Source organism: Condylura cristata, unplaced genomic scaffold (assembly GCF_000260355.1).
Source record: "Condylura cristata isolate star-nosed mole 26May11 unplaced genomic scaffold, ConCri1.0 scaffold00004, whole genome shotgun sequence".
NCBI classification, from domain to species: domain Eukaryota; kingdom Metazoa; phylum Chordata; class Mammalia; order Eulipotyphla; family Talpidae; genus Condylura; species Condylura cristata.
This window is the reverse complement of record NW_004567105.1, coordinates 54160504-54182782: the sequence shown is the minus strand read 5'-3', so window position 1 is coordinate 54182782 and position 22279 is coordinate 54160504. Positions and strand designations below refer to the sequence as shown.

General features: G+C 40.9%; 1 protein-coding gene across 7 annotated transcripts in view; it reads right to left on the bottom strand.

Moving 5' to 3' along the window:
* FHIT (fragile histidine triad) overlaps positions 1-22279 on the bottom strand; it is a 1224031-nt gene that overhangs the window by 13394 nt on the left and 1188358 nt on the right. For all 7 annotated transcript variants that reach the window (XM_012720560.1, XM_012720561.1, XM_012720559.1 and 4 more), the window contains one exon: positions 7759-7865. In XM_012720560.1, the coding sequence (XP_012576014.1) occupies positions 7764-7865 (102 nt within the window). In that variant the 3' untranslated portion in view covers positions 7759-7763. The remainder of the gene's footprint in view (positions 1-7758; positions 7866-22279) is intronic.

The window sequence follows — 22279 nt, the reverse complement described above, 5'->3', positions numbered from 1 at the left end:
TTAGTGTACTAAAGATTTGACCTGGGGAGAGGAATTGAGCTGCCATTGTCAGAACATTCAGTTTATGTGGAACTGAGCATGCGCAGGTGACCAACACTGCCCCAAATCTCCAATACACCAGAACCCTTCATCTCACTTTTGCTCTGCTTTCTTTAAAAAATCCCTTTAACGTTTTCGCAGAGAGGCTGTAGAGACTTAACCCTGGTGCCTCTATTGCCAGTCTAGGTAATAAGTTGTGCTTCCTCCCAAGATACTTGTATCTTGTATATTTCTGGGGCATATCAAGCAATGAGCCCTTGAGTTTAACACAGGCTGGCTACATCCGTCTGTCTGCCGCCTTTCAGGGCTTTGGCATCCGGGTTTCCAGGAACAATGAGTCTAAGGATTTTGTTTCTCATCACTTGCATTTGCCACGTGACTCATACCCCAGATTGAGAAGTGCGAGTTGTTTATTTTTCCTTCTTTGTCGGACTTAACAGGATCTGTTAAGAACCTTATTCTTGTTAGTTGGTACTGGTAGATAGAATTCACTAGTAAAGCTGCTGGAAGGGCTTTAATTTAGGTTTGATTTCTTTGATAGATCTACAGATACTCATTTTATAAAAATACAGACTTTCTGCACTTTGTGGCAACTTGAGTAATCAATATAATCCACATTTTCCAATTTATATATCTAAAATTATATGACCTCTATATTAACTACACTCACTATCCAGAAAGATGTTTTAGCACGCTGCAATATTATAATTTATAAGAACAATATTTGGTCTTTATTCACAGTTCCGGGTTCATAGCTACCAAAATGCTTGAGGTTTCCTGAGCAGTAAGAATGGTAGGAATATTTTCTGTTACAACTTTTGATCTATTGTTCTCAGTTCCTGAAAATGCTTAAGAGCCATAAAGGTAAAAATGAGTCTTCTTACTTACTAAGCCCCTTTCACCACACTGGGTTTATGTTAATTAGGTGACATTTTTACTATTGAATTTAACAACTGACCTTTGATTATCTTTGGCTTTATCATGATGTGTATTTATCCCCCACTCTGGTTTTCATAAAGTCTTTAATTATTTTTTTTTTATTTTTTTTTAAGATTTATTTATTTGTACATACAGAACTGGGGTACAGGCCAGAGGCTCAGGGGTGGTGAAAGGCTTCACCAGAGACAGAGTGGGGAGCAGAACAGGCAGATTGACGAAGTACACTGCTGAGGGGAGCAGCGGGCGGGTCAGGAGAGGTCTGCCACGCCATGTGGTCACCTCCGGGGCAGGCGGGAATTGAACTCATGCGGAAGTGGCTTTAGCTTCTCAGTTGCAGTGCTTTAACCCGCTGCGCCACCAGGGAGGGCCAGTCTTTAATTATTTTTATGGGTGACTTGTTAGGTTTGAAAAATCCTGTCATTATCTCTTTAAATATAGATTCTACTGAAACTATTTTGGAATTGTGAGTAAATATTATATTTTTTCATGACAGTCTACCTCTACACTCTTCCTTTTTGGCCTCTTTCTTCATGGTTCATTCTGAACATTTTCATTAGCTCATCTTTAAGTTCACAGACTTCCTTCCTGATTGTGAAAAAATATGCTATTACATTCATTCATTGGATTGTATTCTTCAATTCTAGTGTTTCCACTTGGTTCTGTTTTACATGGTGCATTTGTAGCTTCTAGCTTTCTGTTAAATTTAAAAAAAATCTCATCTTTTTCATCAAGAAACAAACAGTTCTTTTGATAGTTGTATCTCATAATTCCAAGTTATATATCCCACAATTCTAATCTTGCTTGTATTGACTAGTTTCCTGGTATGTCAGGTGTGCGTCTGTACACACTAATGCATAGGACATTCTCTTTGGAAGAAATTGTGAAATTAATTGTCTTTTAGAAATTTCCTTTGCTTCTGCCAGGGATTTAAGGGGACCAGCAATTCAGTGAATTATCTAAAGATTAGCTATTGTTAAATGACAGATTAAAAATAATCATGAGGATTTCCAAGCCTTTACTTATATTAAACTCAAATGCCCTTTCTGGGGGAGTCTTTTCACCCCTTCTTTTCTGTCAGAGACCAGAACAAATGGAAAAAAACATAAGTAGAGGACTGCACAGTATAGGGAAAAAGCAGATTTTAGAAACTTTTGCCACACTCGACTATATAGATTGATAAGTGATATGTTTGCCTATTTATGAATATAACATAAGAATGGAGATGAAGTATACAATAATTATGATGATGATAGTCTTTATATTTCATTATCATTGTGCAAGAAACTCTTAAAATTACTTTTGGCATTTGGTTCACACCTTTAAAAAGAGACTACATGTTAATGATTGTATAGTTCCCAGACTCATAAGGCTTAAAATTAACCATTGTTGAACTATTTATGTCATTAACTGAATTAAATTTCACCAGAACAGGTCTGTAAATTCTTTTAACTATCACAACTGTTAGGTATCTTTTGCAAAAGCTATTGACTACATGTTAGAGAAAACTGGATCTTGGTAGAAAATCTTAACACTAAAACTGAAAATTCATTTGGGAACAAGGGCTATACTATCTAATAGAATGTTTATAAAAGGAGGTTTTAAAGATAAAATCATGTGTCATTTAATGTGAGGGATCCATTGTGAAACATGAGGTCTTAAACAACATGTCACTGTGAATGTTGTAGAGCCTTATGTACACGTAAGCTCTGATACAACCTGTTGGGGCCACCATCATTGGCCAAAATGTCTTTAAATGACACATGAATGTAGGATTGTCTTTTGGACTGAGGTAGAAAAAATAATGTAATGGAGCATTAGACTTGATTATTTCTAATGTCTCTGATTCTATGGTTTAGTATTCCCAAAGTAAGCCCTAAGGATTTGATTTTAAATTTATCTAATCAAATAAAAGTCTTTAATTTCCTGACATCTGATACCACACATGTAACCTACACAGAATGAGAAGAGAGAGGCAATATGGCCCAGTACAAACAAGAACTGAAAAGGAAGGAGAAAGCAAACAAACAAAAAAAATCTTGCTGTGTTTAAGATGGTGGGTGCTTTTCTGGCAGAGAGCTTATGCACATACTAAAGTATCATTAGCCTTCAACAAGGGACCTGGTCTTTTATTTCCCTGCTAAAGAAAGTCTTTCATTGCATCAAGTTCAGGCTGGCTGAAATGTGTTGGCAAACACTTACTGGCACTGATGACATCCCAACAAGGGGAGTTATCCAGAAGGTATACTCTAGAATGAGAGTACTGAGCTCTGCTCCATGGGCATTTCTCATCAGAGTCTGCTGTGCTGAGAGCAGACCATCTGAGAAGGTTAAAAATTTTTCTAAGCTGGTGGGGCAGATTTCAAGATGTACAATTCATTGACCAGAACATGTGTGAAATAAGCAAACCAATCTTTTTTCACTCATCTCGATGGTCTATGATTGTAAGTGTGGTCCAATGGCTTAAATTATGATGATCTTTCAAAATTTCAGTGTCAAAATTTTGCCTTGACAGTATATATGTAACTACTAGTAATGCTATTTTGGGCTGACTCAGTTGCTTTGAAATTGTATAACTCTGTTATGAGTAAATGAGAAGCAACCAATTATCTATAAAATAATGGCACACACAGAGCAGCATTTGATGAATGAGCAAGTAAACCATTTGCTGACACAACAGGGTATGAAAATCTACACTGATCTGACTTTTCATAGGAGCTAGCAGGTGATGTTTTCATATTTTTCAAGTAATACACCCCGCTCGATTCCAACACAGGGTAATTATAGGGAGATGATAAAATCTTCCCTGACTACTACACTACACAATTGTTTTCAAACTACATAGGGAAGTTAATATGGTTGTATAGAGGCAGTAGTGCTTAAATCCTTGGGATTTGAATGCCCAAATAAAGGATGATTATGTTCTAGGAAGAATGAAGGGCTAGATAAGAAATGCAGACCTACTGTCATCTAACGTGACTTGGATAATAAACTGAAAGAACCAGTGCAAAAGGCAGACGTTGATTCTGGGAACCAAAGACTGCCAGCCTTATCAAGGATCTGTCAGGTGGACAGGGAGAAAATGGCTGCTTTCTTTGGCACCCCTTGGGCTGCTGGCTTTTCCTGGGCCTGGGAAAGGTACTGCCTGTTTTTCACTCTTAAGAAACTGTGAGTCAAAGACATTTTGTGCTTGGCAAAGAATGTTAGAGTAGTTGAAACAGCCTGTAGGGTTAGATGGGAAGATAAAGAGAATTATTCTACCCAACCAAGCTAATGTTGGTGCCCTGGTGGCAGGGAATGTTTGGCTTTGTGGTGTTGTGGCGGTGTCATGCTAAGGATTAATCTGCTTTCTGCTTACTGAGGGGTTGCTAGGTATTTCTACACTGAACATTCAGCTCATTGCCTTTTAGAGTTCCTTTTCCTATACATGGCCTCGATGGGTCTAGGCTGTACATTCTTCTCTGCAGTGGGAGCTGTTAATAGACTAATGGCAAGGCTGCCCACCCCCTGGGGGGGGTCATGAACAAAGGTGATTTAAATATATCTATCCATCCTAGAGATTTGGGAGGGCAGTGGGGTATTATGCAAGGCTTCCTGGCCTCTCACCACAAGGGAGTTGAGTTTAATCTTCTGCCCTCACCTTATCTACATTCCTATTAAAAGACATGGGGACCATGTGCTTAGGGAGTCGACAGAATAATAGTCAGCTTATTGTGGGCTTGAATTCTGACCTCCGCTACTGCTTTCCAAAGATGGGAATCACTTGGCCGTTTAAGGTAATTTTAGATGATTACAATGAATGGAAAGCCTCGGTTTGGTTCCAGAATTAAATGTCTTTCCAAGAGTGATCAACTTCTGTTTTTTTTTTTTTTAAACAGAGTCCCAATAGCCTAGGTGAGCAAGTATATGGCGCTGGGATTCATCAGCATGTTTTTTCTTCTGTAGTTATTTTTATATTTAACTTCTAATTGTAAGTAATACATATTTTTCATTGAGGCTTAGATGGAAAGTTTTAGATGAACGAAGTAAAAGTCAATAAAGTCAGTTAAGTAAATAGTAAACAACAGCCTAGGTGGTGCACTTAGATGGGGAAGATCATGACTAAGTGGAAATGAATGCAGTTGGGGAAACACTGTTCTTACCCAAGGCCATATTACTTAGCTACATGGTGAAGCTGTAAAGAAGAGACGGGGCAGCCTAGGCAAGAATCAGCTTGATCTAGAAAACTTGCCAGTAGAGCAAAGTCAGCTGGTGCAAACTCAGGCCCATTTTGGTTCCTGGCATACTGCCAGGTACAAAGTGACCTGGTGGGCAAGTGTTGTGGAAGGTGGCATGAACAAAGCTGGCAAGGCCATCCACCAGGAGGGGAAAAGGGAGGACTTCCTGGGGAGCAGAGTAGGGAAGCAGTACTAGCTGAGAAGGGAGCTCCTAGCAAGGGTGACGACAATGGTCTTGAAATTAGACTGAGCTCCATCACCAAGCATTTACCTTGGGGACAACAACCCCTGAGTCTGCTTCCTCATCATCTGCAAGATGGGGTAATGCTAGGCACACATCTTGTAAATTCTTGGCAATGCTGGCTATTGAGAGGCTGAGCCCCATTGGATCTGCCTGTGTCCTCACTGAAAAGTATTCCAGTCTGGTGGAGTGAGCACCCTGAAAGTCTTCAACTGATTCTGCCTAAAGACTGATGACTTGCTGAGGGCGTAATCAGAAAATACTGGAGAGACCAAGTTCATACAACTTTGAGAAAAACAATGAACAATGTTTAAAGTATAGTGAAATCCATATATTGCATGAAAGTCCTATAGATCAACAAATTTCAGAAGTTCTACTAACCCCTGACAGTATATAGACATTGGGTATTATTTTGAAATGAGATGGAAGTAGCTAAGAATTAGGTGAATCAACTCAATAAGTCAGTTTTTGTAAGAGTATTTCCTTTCCCCTTTATCTCTAAAGGGAAATAAATTTAGTCCCATTAGACTGCAGGAAATGCTGATGCTCTTTGTATAACTTTAAATCTTTAAAGTTTAAATCTTTCCTCTCTCAGTTACAGTGTTCCTGGGCAACTCCATTATCCATTTCTGACCTTGATTCCTACCTCTAACTACTGGGAAAACTGAAGGTGATTTGTTTATTCTGTAAACAAGGACCCTTAAAGTGATACAAATGCTATTTTTAAAACATATAGGCACAGTGACAGTAGTTTGTATAGTAAGTTAGAGTGAATATTTTTCTGGCAAGACTTACAAGGCAAGTTGATTATCCTGAAAGGTGGGAGATGTTAAGCCTAAAGACAAGTGAGAATCAAAAACTGACAAAGTATGACATACAGGAAATATGGATAAAACTTTTAAAGCCTTTAAAGAATGCATATACTAAGATAGAAGCCTGTATTTCAGTAAGCCTCAGGAAAGCCGAGAGCTTTCTTGACTTCTACTTAAAAGTACCTGTTACAGAAGCAACCCAGGGAGGAAAAAATTTAGCCTAAGAGTATAAAAAACGATGGCCCATTGAAATGGGACCTTTTAGAATGACACACTGATTTTTAGAAGGGAAACAGAAAGAGGTTTGTGATCATGCCAGTAGGCCTGTTCTTAGGTAAACAATTTGATCCTTTCAAAAAAAAAAAAAAGGTGAACAGTAGAACATTTAAATAGGAAAATAGCTTGTGTCAGTGTCACACTACATCCCTCAGGCAACTGAATGCAGAGCTGAAAACCAATGACATGAATGAAATGAGCTTTCTAGAGTGATAGGCCTGAGCATGGCATGCTTGAACCACAGTTGAGAGAGAGTTGATACTGGATCTTTAAGTAATTACACTACTTTACAAAGGAAGTGAGAGGGAAAAAGGCCAAGAAATGCACAAATATTTTAAACACTAAAAATACCACTAAGTGGTTGATACAATTTTCTATAATTCAATTGCTACCAGTAATTGTGCACTAATTGTGTTTTTAATTTGTATCTGATCTATGTTAGCAGCTTATAATATAAGCACATTATACACAACACCAGATGAAGCACATAATTTTAAAAATAATTAAGATGTCTTAGAGGAGAGGTTCTTTTCTGGGTACTATAATCACAAAGGAAGTTTATTAATAGGGTTCCCAGATAAAATATAAGCAACAAATAGATATAATAATTCATAGCTACACTATTAAACAGTTTTAGAAGATCCATGAGCCCCTTACAGATAGTATGATTTGCTTTGTAGATGCATTTGCCAAGGAGATTGTACAATTTTCTACCAGATTCTTCACTCTATGATGTTCCAACAGCTAAGTGTAATTAACGAAAAGCGAATTCAATCACTCCTTACCTTTCCTGGTGGTCTGAGCTTCTTAGCAGCCAAGGAAAAAAACGCAAACAAGCAATTTACCAAAAGGCAGCAGGGAATAAGAAGCGCAGTTGGAAAAAAAAAAAAAAAAAAAAAAGGCCTTGAGCCTGAGGCCAGTGTCACCCCCTCAAAGTGTTTTGATCTTTTAAACGATCACATTTGAGTTATAAATTACCTTGGGCTGTTCCTAGAACTGAATTGGAGAGAGGCAGCAATGGGGGGAGAAGCTAAACGGATGTTGTTGACCAGGCCCGGGAAAGAACTAACTAGACGAGTCCTGCAGGAGCAAGGAGGCCAGCCCCGGCTTGGAATGGATGCTGCAGGTGTCAGGGTTTCTATAAGCTTTCGTGGCTTGCGCAGCTGCTTTTCGGTGTTCCCCTGTGGGCAGAGCGCCCCTTCCCTGAGGCCCCTTGGGCAGCCTCAGCGCTTCTTACCTGGATCACTGAAAGTAGCCCCGCAGTGCTGCTGCTTCTGCCGCCATCTCCTCCTCCGATCTCCATGAGGCTGGGGAGTCCTCCTCCTCTTTGTCATGTTTCTGGAGCTTTGGAGAGAAAAATGGAATAGGTTCACTCATGCGTCTTTGGAATTTCCTTGAGCAAGTATTTGCCAAGCAGAAGTCACAAATGAGAGACCGAGGTGTGTCTTTTAATTGAATTAGTTGCCAAAATTTAAAAATGGAAATTCTTTTTTACATGAAACGTCCCCAATTTCTATCATGACATAATCATATGAAGCCACACTGTGGCCTGTTTGCTGAGACTGGGGTTCAAAGATTTGGGGGAGTTTTGGCACGACCAATCCCCATGCTCCTGCCCCCCACCCCAAACACACACATATGCTAACCATATTATACCTGGCATGCCTCATTCATTTTGCTTTACAGACTGAGTTTGTTCCTGTACATGCATATTCCCCTAAGCTGGCCTGTGAGTTTTCTATATCGTCTTTGTCTTGGTCTCTCTTATATGAGCTCTAAGCAGTTTTGTTTCATGCATTCAAATAGCCAAAGCAAGCTAACGGTAATAATGCAAGAGCCTTGAGTACTGAAGAAGTGTATTAATCAAGAGTCTCCATACAGATAAATAGTAAAAGAAATTAAATGAGGAAGTAACTTATCAAAAAATTTAGTCAGTTGAATCACCTTAAAACTCTTTAGATTCTCATACTTACTAGAAAAAAAATCTTGTCTCAGATTTACATAGAGAATGAACATCAATTCTGTCTGAGAGACGATGTTCTCAGAAGTTGTCTTCATTTCTTTTTTAATCTCCTATTGCAATTCAGTTTTATTAACTGAATTTGGTATTCCTGTGTAAGGCTGTGTACCTTCTAAAATATTAGACGTATAGTGCCTCTGTGGTGACTCAAGGGGTTAAGTCTCAGCACTATGACATTATTGGCACTACTGAAGTCCCTGGCCAGGGACCACCTGTCTCACCCAACTGATCCCTCAGCAGTGTATTTCAGTAGATCTACCTGTTCTGTTCCCCACTCTGACACTGGTGAATCCTCTCACACATCTGGCCTATATCCCACCTCTCCTATGCATAAATAAATAAAATAAATATAAACAAAGGCACTAGAAGTCTAAATTCTCCACAGGATGCCAGTGTAGTATTTTAGGTTAAGTCATCAGAGGGGTTGGCAGCATAGTATTTAGTAACATGTATAATGACTACTATTTGTGAGGCAAAGGACAGTGTCTTTATTGTATATTATCTAATGGTGCATTTTTCATTGATCCTTAGAAGAAGCACTACATAAGTCAGGGGCTACCAATACTTAGCCCCCTCTTCTGAAGGACGAATTTGAGGCCAGAGCAGTTCATTTGCTTGTCAAAAATTACCAGGCGAGTTTTTCCCAACAAGTTTTCCCTTCTCATCTATTGGAGGGGAACTACATTAAATTCTATGAACACTGGACAGTGTTCCTGCTCCCAGACTCAGTCACTGGAACTTTGGAGGCTTTGAAAAGAAATCTTGCTGGCTCAGCTAAAACATTTATCAACTCAAATAGTGGCATTTGCGATCTCAGGCGAAAAAACCACCCTAAATCTAACCCGGAGACTCCCAGCCTGGCAGCTTGTAGCAGATGGAGAAATTTCCCCATTGTGCCAGAGCTAACTCTGATACAGGAGGCAAAACAGTGAGGGAACAACAGCCTTCCTCTCCAGCAGAGCTATATTTCTACTGGGGTAAGTTTGCGTCTAAATGAAGTTCATTAACATATAACTGAGCCACAAATATGTTTATGAGGGTCATGGATCTTCTGCTCAGAATTCAGCTGCCAGCACGCTAGTTTTACATTTTGCCACATAGATTTAACTCTCCTTAGTGGGAGAAAACCACATTAAGAAGTCATTTCCTTCCTTGCAGAGGCAGACATGACGTACTTGCTACAGGCGAGTCAAATGGGATTGCTATTTTTCTACTGAAGACCTAATTTTCATTTTGATACTAGCTGTAGGTCTGTTATAAATCCATCTTGTAGCAATTCAATAAGATGACAAAGAATACAAACCCCAGAAAATATGGCCTTCCCACTTCTGGTACTGCCATTGCAAGCCACAGAAGTCAAGCAGAAAGTGGCCTCAGCCATGTGGTTCATACCAGATGAATCCAAATCATTTAGAGCCTGCAAACGGCAATGCCTCCCGGTTATTAGGCGACCGTCTGTTATTGTCATATGCCTTACAGATGGCGACGTTGTGCCAATGCTTAGAAGTTGTTTAGGGGAAATAGGAAATAAAGAAAACAAGAACTAATCATATTTGCAAAGTTCTGTTGTACATGGTTTTTAAAATGGAGAGGTTTCCCTCTTAAAAGCCCCAGAAGGAAGCATGTGGTTTTCTTTGGAACAGCCAAGCTCAATCCTGGCTATCCACTAGAATCACTAAAAATTACTAATAACTGAGTCCACCCCAGGGATGGGGATTTAATAGGTCTGAGAGCAGCGTAGGTTTGGAGATGTTTTCAGACTTATCAGAAAATTGTAAGGTGCACTTACTGCTGAGAAGCACTGCATTTGGGAGAATTGCATACACACTTATGTGTTTGGATGGAGCTCATACGCATACGGAAATAATGCTCTTGCCTTAGTCCACTGTCTGTACCCTAGCAACATCAACAGGGCTAGTTTTTGCAAACTGGAGCAAACAGCTGCTCCAGAACTGCTGCTTTTTTTTTTTTTTTTAGATTTATTTATTTATTCATACAGAACTGGGGTACAGGCCAGAGATGCGGAGGGTGAGAGGATTCACCAGAGACAGAGCGGGAAGCAGAACAGGCAGATCTATGAGGTACACTGCTAAGGGGAGCAGCGGGCGGGTCAGGAGAGGTCTGCCACGCCATGTGGTCACCTCCGGGGCAGGCGGGGATCGAACTCATGCGGAAGTGGCTTTAGTTTCTCAGTGCAGTGCTTTAACCCGCTGCGCCACCAGGGAGGGCCCCAGAACTGCTGCTTTTATTCCCACTCTGTTACGGGCGTGTCTTGGCCACAAGACCTGTCCTAGCAACACCAAGATGCTGATCTACTGCAGGAGCTTTTGAATGGGCTTTTACTCTTGCAGGAATTGCCACTCTGGACAAAGCTCTGGTTGGGAGACTTGTGTCCCACAGGGACCACGCAGGTGACTTAGAAGTTGAACATACTGTGGTTTGGAGTCAACTTCTGCTGCTCCAAGGCAATCCAAGAACCATGGTTGCGAAAGCCACTTCCCTGGCTAGCAGAGATAAGCCTTAATGATTTTAACAGTGGCTTAGTCAAAAGACACTTTTCCATGGGGAGAATTTAGCGGGGGAGTTTTATTTCAGGTGAACCTTCCAGAATCACTTCCAGCTGTCCCCACAGGGAAAGGCTGACTTTGAACAGCTCTCTCCCCTGGCTCTAGAGCACAGAACCAAGCAGCTCTCTTTAACTGTCCTCTGGGGACACATAGATAGCAAGTAGACATGCAGTGGTTACAGGGGCATTATCTAGTGGATAGGATGCTGCGAAGAGGCTGCCTAGTTACTTTCACAAGAATGACTAATAAGGAACATCCAACAAGAGCTATCCCAGAAGAGGCTAGGCCTAGTCTTTAACATGAGAAGGGCAACCTCTTTAACCACTCTGCGCCTCAGTTTCCCTCTACTAGAAAGAAGTGTTAAAGGTTTATGAGCAAGGTTGCATCTGGCATTAAATAACTTAGTGTTCATTAGACTGCATAGACATGCCATAACAATGACCAACCCGTAGATGATGTATCCAGGATTAAAAGCCCCCTATTTCATGGTTTCCTAGTGATCTGTATCTTTTGGACCCTAGCTACTCTGTAAGAGGACTAAAAGCTGTGATCAGAATTCAGGGCAACAGCAATTAATCTAATGAGACAGCCAAGACTGCAGAGGAAACTTCACTTCTTCCACTCTAAAATGGCCTGCAATAGTTGCTCTCAGGGTTGTTGTAAGGAGTGAATTAGGTATTAATGGGGCCTCATTAAGAGGAAAAGTATGTGGTGATGGTCAGAGGCAGTCAGAACTACCATGGGAGCAGGCTTGCCAGTGTTAGCACATAAAAATACAAGGTGACACTCAGTTAATTTTAGTGTATCTCGTGCATTGTTTGGGGCATACATAGACTGGAAATGTGCTGTTTAACTGATACTCAGTTGGAACTGGGCTTTCTGTATGTGATCTGGCAACTCAGTCGAGAAAACCTCTTAGGAAGGTATCACAAGAAGTACTTAGCAAGTATTTAGGTTGCTCCCAATCCCAACTATGAATTCTGAAGAAAAGAGGCTGTCCAAAGGAAGAACAAATTCAAGGTTGGCAGTTTCTCCACACTAAGGCTTATGATCAGAACTTTTGCACTAAATGTGGGATTATAATGGTCCCAGTGATTTAATCTTACAGTCTAAGTTCTGAGCTGCACATTTTTTCTCACGGTAACATTTCTGAAATCAAAGCATGTCCTACAATTGCCAGTGTGTCAGACTTTAATTGGCAGGGTATTTCATCCTTAGTTGAGAATAACGGTGTTTTTTCCAATTGAAGGTACGTAAAAAGTAAATGAATTATAGTTCTCCATCTCTGCTCTCAACAGTTATATTATGTCTTGTAAGTAACTCAACCCATGCAAATACTCAGCACCATGGCTGATGTAATGCTGCATCCTTCCCTTTTCCCAATGCAGTTGCAACATTTAAAAACACTTTCGAAGATGCTAGGTTTTTTGGATGAGGTGCACACCAAAGTTTGCAAAAACTTGAACTAAAATCTGTATTCACATTCAACAAATCAAAGTCTGTGATGGCTTCTAGAAGTGAATTCCATTTCTATATAGCTTTGAAAAGAGATTTAAAAAAAAAAAATGTATCTGCAGTCATCCCACTTTATCTCCCTGAAATGATTTTCGGGGAAGGTAGTGTTAACAGGGTTTCTGATTGAAGTAGTGATATGTGTTGATTTGACACTGCTCTCCTTCCTCTGCACTGAGTGTGCTATCAGTAGGCATGAGAGGTAATAGCGGAGTCCCGGATGTAATGCTCCATGTGTCTTGGCTATTGACATTTCAATAGTTCTGTAATGGAATACAGTAGGAGGAATGATTCACCATAATTTAAATGTTCTTCAGAATTTGGAACCAAGCTGGAGTAAAATGCCATATTGTCTTGAAAGGAGGGAAAAACAATTTAATGCCACTTCTTAAAGAAGCAAGTGTTGGTATAAAATACACTCATGTATTTCACTGCTCTTAGTTGGTAAAATATAAAGTTCAGAGACCTTAAACCATTTCTTATGGGTTGATGGTTCTGTTCATGTAAAGTCTTGAAAGGAAAATAGTTTCATCAATAAACGTTGACTCAATTGTCATTTACAACTTTAAATTTAGCCAAAACACATTTGTTAAACACTTAACACATCCAGGCATTGTTCTGAGTCTTATTAAAAACTACAACAATGAATAAGCCAAATGGTTTAGCCTCTTAGAGTCTTTTCGCCCAACAGAGTTATGAACGTATCAAAGTATTCCAGAATATCTGGGGGAGAGAGTAATTCTTGCTGGGGTAGGGGGGTCTAGAGTTGACTTCAGAAAAAAAAAAAAAAAAAGGCCAACGATCTTTCACTGGAGTTAAAAAGATGGTGCCGAGAGTTGGGTCAATTTGGGCAATGCGGTTATTCCAACAAGTATATCATGTATCAGCTTGGCAATCTGCTCCCATTGCCAGCTTCACCAACTAATGCAGCAGTCTTGACTGCTGAATCCGATGTGGTATCCTAGGCAGCCTGGCCATCTGTCCGGGTTGTCAAGAGAGCTGAGATCTAGCTGCCATTTAGATAGCTAACTTTGACATTTCATTGTTGAAAGATAAGCTATGCACCTTAGTATGCCATAAAGTGCTCACCAGTTCTACAAAACTGCAATCAGAGTCTCAGCTGGGACGAGCATGTCTCTAACACTGTTCCACCATGACCTCTAGTGAAAGAGCCCTCCAGAACCTAGTTAGGCGCTCAGATTATCTTTCTCTTTAGATTACATTTATGTTGAGGGTTATCCCCTGTTTACAATATCTAAAACTCCCTTTCAAAAGACATTTAAATTAAAAATGAGTTAATGTAAAGGAAGACAGTGTGGGAAAGACAGCATCAAACATAGCATTAGCCTTGGAGCTGAAGTGGGAGAAATGAGTGAGGTGTCTGTTTTGGGGGCTGAACTGTAGAAGACTTCAGATTTTTCTTTTTGTTTGTTTTTGACAGATATTTTGGAAGTCAGAGTCATTTCACATTATAAATAAATGTCCTGAAGAAAAAATAGCACCGTGATTTGTAAGAGTGGGAGAACTTTGGGTGGCAGGTTTGCAGGAAGGCCTCACTGAAGATGTGACATTTAAGCTGAAACATGAACAATGATTTCAAGCTCTTAAGCAAAGAGCTGGGAGAAAAATATTTGAGGTAGAGAGAACAGTAAGTGCAAAGGAACAGTAAGGACAAAGGAAGCTTGGTGGAAATAACTGGCTAACAAAGCAAGGGAGACAATAGATCACATGCAGCCCGTAGGAATACCTAAGAAGTTTGGATTTTATTGTTGATGTAAAGAAAATATTAAAGAGATGGGAGCAGGGAAGTGAAAGGACTAGAATAACTCTCATAGAACACTGTCTGGCTAGAGAAGGAGACAGGGTCCTGCAGGAGCCCAGACGGGAGATGATGGAGTTGGGTCAGGGCGTGGGGCGAGGGAAGGGCCATCGCCCACACATAGGAGCCATGTTGCTTAGTCCCTTCCTGGAGATGCACTTTCCCCCTGACAGCTTCAGCACCTCTGTAAAGCATAGACTGATCCTGGCTCCCCAGCTCAAGCCTGTGGCGGATCAGTGTAACAGCCCACCTCTCCAGTCACACAACCCCAAGTTCCCAAGAATCTTCTTTGGATCATGTAGATTGGAGTTGAATTATATTTCACAATCCTGAAAGTTTTCTCACTCTTCTCACACATGCGCACACAACCAGAGTCCTCTGAGCACAATTTTCCCTCCCAAACAACAAAAGACTTTCTCTAAGAGCTGGTTATTGAGCAGAAAGGACACTAAGAAAACCCAAGTGTGAGGCTAATAAATCACTTCTTGCTTTCACGTAAGGGGGGGACCCTGTGTCCTAACCTGTGGCTGCTGCATCTGCTTTCTTAGAAGCCTGAGGTTGTTAGAATATTTTCTTTATGTTAATAGATCTCCTTTTTACTCTCTACCTGAGGGATTCCTGAGCTGGGGCCCTGGACTAATAGCTAGGTCACAGAGCCCTCTAAGTACAACTAAGTTATCCCTGGGCTCTCTCTATTCACTGTGAAGTTTCCAAAACTCAGAACTTTACCTGAATTTCTCACTATAAAGGGCAATCAACAGAGCATTCATCATTTAATTAGTTGCTGAAGCTTTAACTTAAGCCTAAGTTGCTTGAGTAAAAGCTGAAGATTTTTTTAGTGCTGCCAATGGGGCCAAAATGCTGAAAAAGCTCTTTTATTAATTAATGGCATCCTACTTTCAAGGAGTATAGAGTGTTGATGTTTAAGAATTTGTTACCCCCCAAAGTATTTATTAACTAGAAAATCACAGTACTGGAAAATAATTATGCCAAACCACTGTACTATAACAGAACCCAATTGCTTATCCAATTATACATTAAAGTATCACATTGTCAAGGCAATTGCCAAAGCAGCAAATGAGACTTTGCCAGCATCGCGATTTGGACCAGATATTACTCAACCGATTATGCTGTGAATGGCCTTCAGAGAAAGCCATGCACCCTATAAAACGTGTACAAACCTAGGTGAGAAATTCAGGGTGGCTGGCACACATGATACATGTGTGCTAACAGAAAAACACGTTAATTGGTTAGGCATTACAGCTTGCAGTTTTCCATCAGAAGCTTGTTCAAAGCATCTCAGCTAAGGGGAATGTTGCAGAGTCTAGTCCTGTGCAAAGTTGATTTCAATGAACACATCAAAAGAGTGACTTCCAGCAGGGGAGCAGCCATCGCTGGGCTGCCCTGAAATGAGTCTGAGAAAGGAAACGCCTGGGCAGGGCCTCCTGTATCTGCTTGCTGTCGCCCAGGGGGCCACTATTTAAAACGTTGTAATATGACATTGGGGATTGAGGAACAACACTTAGCAACTGGGCTGTGATGGGCTACAGGCCAGGGGTTGATCAGAATGGCTCCAGGAGAGAATCCCTGGCATTGATTCTTTGGCTCACTGGATACCGCAGGGCCCCAGCTCAGGGGATCCCTCAGGTAGAGTGTAAGAAGGAGATCTATGAACATATTTCTGTATAAAGTAAATATTTGAACAACCTCAGGGCTCTAAGATGTTAGGGCACAAGACTCTCCCCACTCCCCACTTAAGAGGACGAATTTAGCTTATTCTTGGAACACCTAATTGCTGACATTTTCTCCATAGCTTCCTGTGGTGGGCATGACCAATGGGCTTAGCATCTCAGATGCCATCCCAGTAATACACTCTCAACAATAATTTGGTAAAAGCCTCCTTATCTAGCACACCCAGATTTGTAAAAATCACCAAGTCACAGTAACAGTCAGCATTGGATCTCCATGGTTTGCTGTCTGACACTCAGTAGTGTAGGTTTTGAAGGGGCGTTTGTCAAAGGTGTTGTTACTCTGAACTTTCCCTCCCAGCATATTGGCCATGCAAGTTCATCCTTCCCATTTTCCAGAGGGAACAACAAGTCTAGCAATTGAATTCACTCAAGCATCTTTGCACGGCTGTTAGGACCAGTATTTCTGTGGACTCCTAGGATCTATTCTAAATTCTTGGGAACTTCCCTTTGGTTAATTTTTGAAAACAAGAGTGATCAAATAGCAACCAAAGTTGCATATAGAGATGGCTCCTTCCCCACAAACTGGAATCCAGATCCAGCTGGGGCACTTTCTTTGTGAGGGGTATTTGCAACTTGGGGTACTTTTCAGTAAATAACTCAACATCCCAGCTCTGGCTTCATCCTTTCTGAACTATGGACTCTGCAGGGGACAGGGCCTTGATTAAGCAGCAATGCCTAGAGATCTCTACCCATTTGGTTTCCTTATGCCTCCTGTTTCTAAAACCATGCTCACTGAGAAATAAAATGAAACTTTCTGAAAGGGACATTTGTGATGGAACAAACTTCAGAAAAGAACACATTCATTCAAAAAGCAATTTCCTTGGTCAGTCATGTTTTATGAGCCTCCCTGCCCTAGTGTTTTGGATAGTGGTGTTTGAGCAAGAGTGGCCAATCTGTGAGTACTCAGAGTGAGGAAAAGGAAAAAGAGCCGATTTCTGCTTTCATTGAATCCCCCAAGCATTTTGTTTCATATTTTCTCCCCAATATATGGTTTATTTTCTTAAAGTCACTTAAGACATACAGTTCAGGCAAGACAGCTGGTCCTGAAGAAGTGTAATGTCTACACAGCAAGAAGCTAAGCAAACCCACCATCTGTATGGGGGTGACCATTTGGCCCATAAAGATACTGCTGTGACCTCAGAATTCTAGTCAACAGTGCCCCTGGCAGCCAAAAGTGGGCCCTCAAAATCAAACCCCTTGTAAAAAGCTGAACTAGGTGGGGGGGGGTGACAAAATACAGGTCTGTCAAGCACGAGAAGCTTGTCTCCTTTAGAACTCACTGAAATCTTCAAACACAGTGGTGTCTCTTCGTGTGAGACAGAGAAGAGACAATGCAGGGGAGCGTGCTCCCAGGGCGTGGCAGTGGAGGAGAGAGGGGTCAGCCAGTGAAAATACCCAGAGAAAGGGAAGACTTGACAGCACAGGTTATGAGCTGGTTTTATAGGCCAGTGACGGAAGCAGAGTGAGCAGTCCCCAAAAAGACATAGAGGAGTGAATTTCTCTTCTTTCAGTGCTGGAAAAGAAAATATGATGGACTATTCATTTGGTCACATCTTTTACAGGGTGCACTATGTTGTAGCTACAAAGCAGCAATAGTTCCTTGGTGCTAGGCTCTGGAGAGTATCAATTAGGAGAGCATAGGGAGGTCCAGACTCTGGGAGCTACAGGGTGGAAGCCTGTCTGTAACAGCTGGGCAGCGTGAGCACACACAGTGACATTTCGTGGCTTGAGCTTTGCTTACTGGGTATCTGCCTCCCCTTAACATCACACTCTGCTAACAGGAAACGTTCCACAGAAAAGCAGGTGAGCAGCAAGCTATTTGCACAAATGGTGACCACCACGGTGCAGCAAGGGCACAGGCTGACCTCGCAAAGGTCCTTCCGAATGTTCACCATATGTTTGGCAGAGTTAAATGAGCTGCCCTAGCACCATCCAGCCAGGTGCCTGGCGCTGAAACCCACATGTTGGCAGATCAAAAGTGACTCATAAAAATAATATGTATTCCAAGGGTACTCACCACTCTGCTAAATGGGTTATGACTTCTTCTTTCTACAAGACGATTCTGCCTCTGGTGACAAACCTGCACTCCCCCAAAGCTGCCAGATACCCACTGGAAGGCACATACCCGCTGTCACTCACATTCAGTTCTGATGGAGCGGTTCCAGTGCCCTTCAAAGAATTCGGACAAACAAATTGGGAGCCAACCTTTCCCAAGTGCCTCTCTCTATCCATTTAAAAACCTTCTCTAATGAAGACATAAAGTTCTGGATGTGGCTGAAATGCTAAGCTCGCCATGCGTGACAGCAGATCCTTGTCACAGAGGATTTCAAATGCTTTCTTTTAAAAAAAAAAAAGAAGCCAGAATACTTAAAAGGAAAGAAGCTGAAATGTTCTCATTATAGGCTCAACTGTTCATTTTATATACCTTGTAAGTGACCATAATCCAGAAATCAACACAGACAACAGAGGTGTAAGGTGATCGCAAACACACAAAGCCTCACAACAGAAAAAAATTAAAATGCAATGCCACGCTTGTGACTTCTGGAACATTGGGCCAGAGTAGAGATACCTCACCACCTGTAGCTTCCTACTGTACATCTAACCTCCCAATTATTTATTATAGAGACCCTCCAGAGTCACTAAAAGAGTCTCAAACCTGGAATGTATTCATAGCAATATATGACATGCATGTGTATAAAAATATAAATCTAAATATATGTTTATATTTGAAAATATCATGTTAGTCTCTTATATGTCATGATTAAAAAAAGAAAAACAGTATCTTTGGTATTCTATTACACCTGGAAATACTGTTGGGAATTATAAGTGTGCAAGTGAACAATCCATCAAAATCTTTTAAGATTCCTTATTTAACTAGTATCACTTCAGTGCTGCTTAAGAGTATAAAGGTAGTTGGTTGTTTTTTTGTTGTTGTTGTTGTTTGTTTGTTTTTTTAAAGATTTGACTTAATTATGCACACAAGAACTAGGGTATAGACCAGAGGTATGGGGGTGAGAGGACACACAAGAAATAGTGTGGGGAGCAGGACAGGCAGATCCACCAAAGTACACTGTAGAGGGGAGCGGTGGGTGGGACATGCCACACCATGTGGGTCAGCTCCCTGGACAGGGATCAAACTTGTGCTGCGGTGGCTGTGGACAGCTTCATAGCGCTGTGCATTAGCCTGTTGCACCACCAGGCCCTGGTAAGTTACCAAAAATGCTTTACAATAGTCTTCCACAATTTCAAGTATCTATTTAAAGGTCCAGTAACATATGTAAAAATGCTTGTTTTTAGAAGCCAGGCTTGGCATAGATATAATAACGGTATCACATCTAAAGAACTATGTTACATCTGTATCTTTCCTGCTATATTGCTTCTGAGAGTCACTTCTGCCCTGGCTTGAATGCTCTGGGGATGGGGATTTATTGCTCCTTGAGATTCATGTCGAATTCACAAGCTGTGCCAGGAGGCCATTCTTCCTTATTCCAAATCTGAATCTTCCTTCCCCAAACTTCTACCCATAAGCCCTAGTCAAGCTCTTAGAGTCATACAGCACAAGATCAAATTGGTATAAAAATGTCACTTTCAAATGTTGAGGAATTTGAGCTATTCCTAAATCTGGCAATAACATGGCTCAGAGAGGCTAAAGACCTGCAGGATTAGCCTGCACTGCTGGGGAGGGGACATACTGGAGTTGGCATTCACCAGACCCTGTGACACCATAGGAACCAGCAAACCTATCCTCAGGTATACACCCACAAGAAATTGCTCATATGCATAAGAATATTCCATGAAGCTCTAATGAAAAGAGCAGAAATCTGAAAATGTCTAATGATCTTCAGAGAGTAAGTGAATAAACAGTTAAATTTGCATAATGATGTATTAAAAGATGATTTAACTAATTGATACAGCCAAATAGCCCATGTGAGCAAATAACATACAAGTAATTCCCAAATGTTCTGCATTTTTAATAAACATTTATCTAGAGTATAGGTTGATAATCTATATAGAGAGATATCGATCTATGCAGGTAGATATAGATATAACCGAGAGAGAGAGAGGAGATACCCTTCAAGATACATAAAAATGCCCAAACCTATTTGTAAAATGAGTAAAGCCTTGGGGACGAGGTGGTTCAGGAAGATGGATAACTCAGTGTGGGAGGATCATGGGAAAGGGCAGTGTGGAGAAATTGTATATGGTAATATATAGGGTATGATAAAAACTGTACCTTTTGTTTTGGGCACTGGGCTTGAAGATATTCATTAGTCACTATGTATAATGGCTATCACTATATAAAAGCAGGCTATGAATGAAAAAAAATTAACCATCATTGGGCTATATATAAGATTGTAACATAGGATAATTGCAATTCTCCTCACTATAGAAATATAGCTTCCACGTTAAAAAAAATTACAACATTGTAGCATTTGCCATGTAAAGGCACTGAAGTTATTAATTGGATTCCAGATGTCTGAAATTGATATATCCCTTCACTGAATTCCCCCCAGGAGTTATTTTTGGTATAACACTTCATACAGGAGATTGTTCTTAATTAAAATTGCTCTGCCTTAAGAGCTTTAAATCTTTGAGATAGTCATCCAAGCATTCTCCTCTCCATAAATTTGTTCTTATGTTCTATTTCCCAAGCAAAAGTAATATTTGCCTGGATTCAACAAACATGTTAGCAGTAGTGATATAAATTTCAAACCTACTTTTCATAATCTCATTTAGTCCTTTTGTATATGTTGACTCTCCCCAGGTTGTGTTTTAAGGGGTTGGTAAATCTATCTGCATTTCTGCTGCTCATCAATGGGGGCAATAGACAGTTGACTACTTCTGGGGTAGAAAAGAGAGATGAGATATTGAAAAAGCCATTAATTTCCAAGCAATTTTGCTTCTCTCTCTTTTAATTTCTGATATTGGCAATAACTGACTCCAGTTCATTGACATTAGACTGAAATCTCAAAGCCAATTTACCAGTCCAAGATCTTCCTATGTTTCCAATTGGTTACTCAGACTATGTCTACCAACCAGCTGCGAAAAGCAAACATTTTTAAAATTAGGCAAATACTTTTTTTGGCAAACAAGAGGCAAACTGACCTACTGATTGACTGTTCTTTCACTTTGCAAATGGTTAGTTGGGCCTGAGGTGTGGGGGGGGCAACTCATCCATTTAAAAAAAGGAGACAGTTTCAGGACTTAATCCTTTAGCCACAGGCAGTTAAATACACAGGGATTTATATATAAACAGTCTTGTAGGGAAATGAACCAATGCTCTTGACTGAAGAAGTGATGCGCTCTGCCTCCTGCAAGGGGCTCTCCAGCTCAGGGAAGTGGCTAGTCAAAGGCGGAGAGCCCAGAGTAATGAAGGCACAATTGTTGGTGTACTGTTGGTGTTATTGTAACTAATGACATTGTTGAGTTCTCGCTAACTTCTAGGAACAAAGTGCTAGTACAAAGACCTCATTTAATCCTTTTAAGAGTATCCGACCCTCCCTGGTGGCGCAGCGGGTTAAAGCGCAGCACTAAGAAGCTAAAGCCACTTCGGCATGAGTTCGATTCCCGCCTGCCCTGGAGGTGACCACATGGCAGACCTCTCCTGACCCGCCCGCTGCTCCCCTCAGATCTGCCTGTTCTGCTCCCCACTCTGTCCTGGTGAAGCCTCTCACCACCCCTGAGCCTCTGGCTTGTACCCCAGTTCTGTATGCACAAATAAATAAATCTCTAAAAAAAAAATGTATCTACCTTATATGATGGAGCTTTCAGGTGAGGATTTTAATTTGTGATCTTTTAGTTTGCAGGTAGTGGGACTCTGAGGTCCACTTCCTTAGCCTGCATTCCCTCTCACATAACGGTGTTAAACACAAGCAATACAGACTATGTTGAGGTCACCTCAGCTCTCACAGAGGGGTTTGCTAACATCCTGTAAGTGCAGTGTTCTAATACCAATGTATTTCTTCAATGCTGTAAGGAGAACAACAAAACAAGATTTCCTTGTAGACCTCATCAGTCTGAAGTCTAACTACCTTACTCAAGATTTTAAACCTTTGAAGAGTCTTGAGTAGACTGCTAAGCCTTGGGAC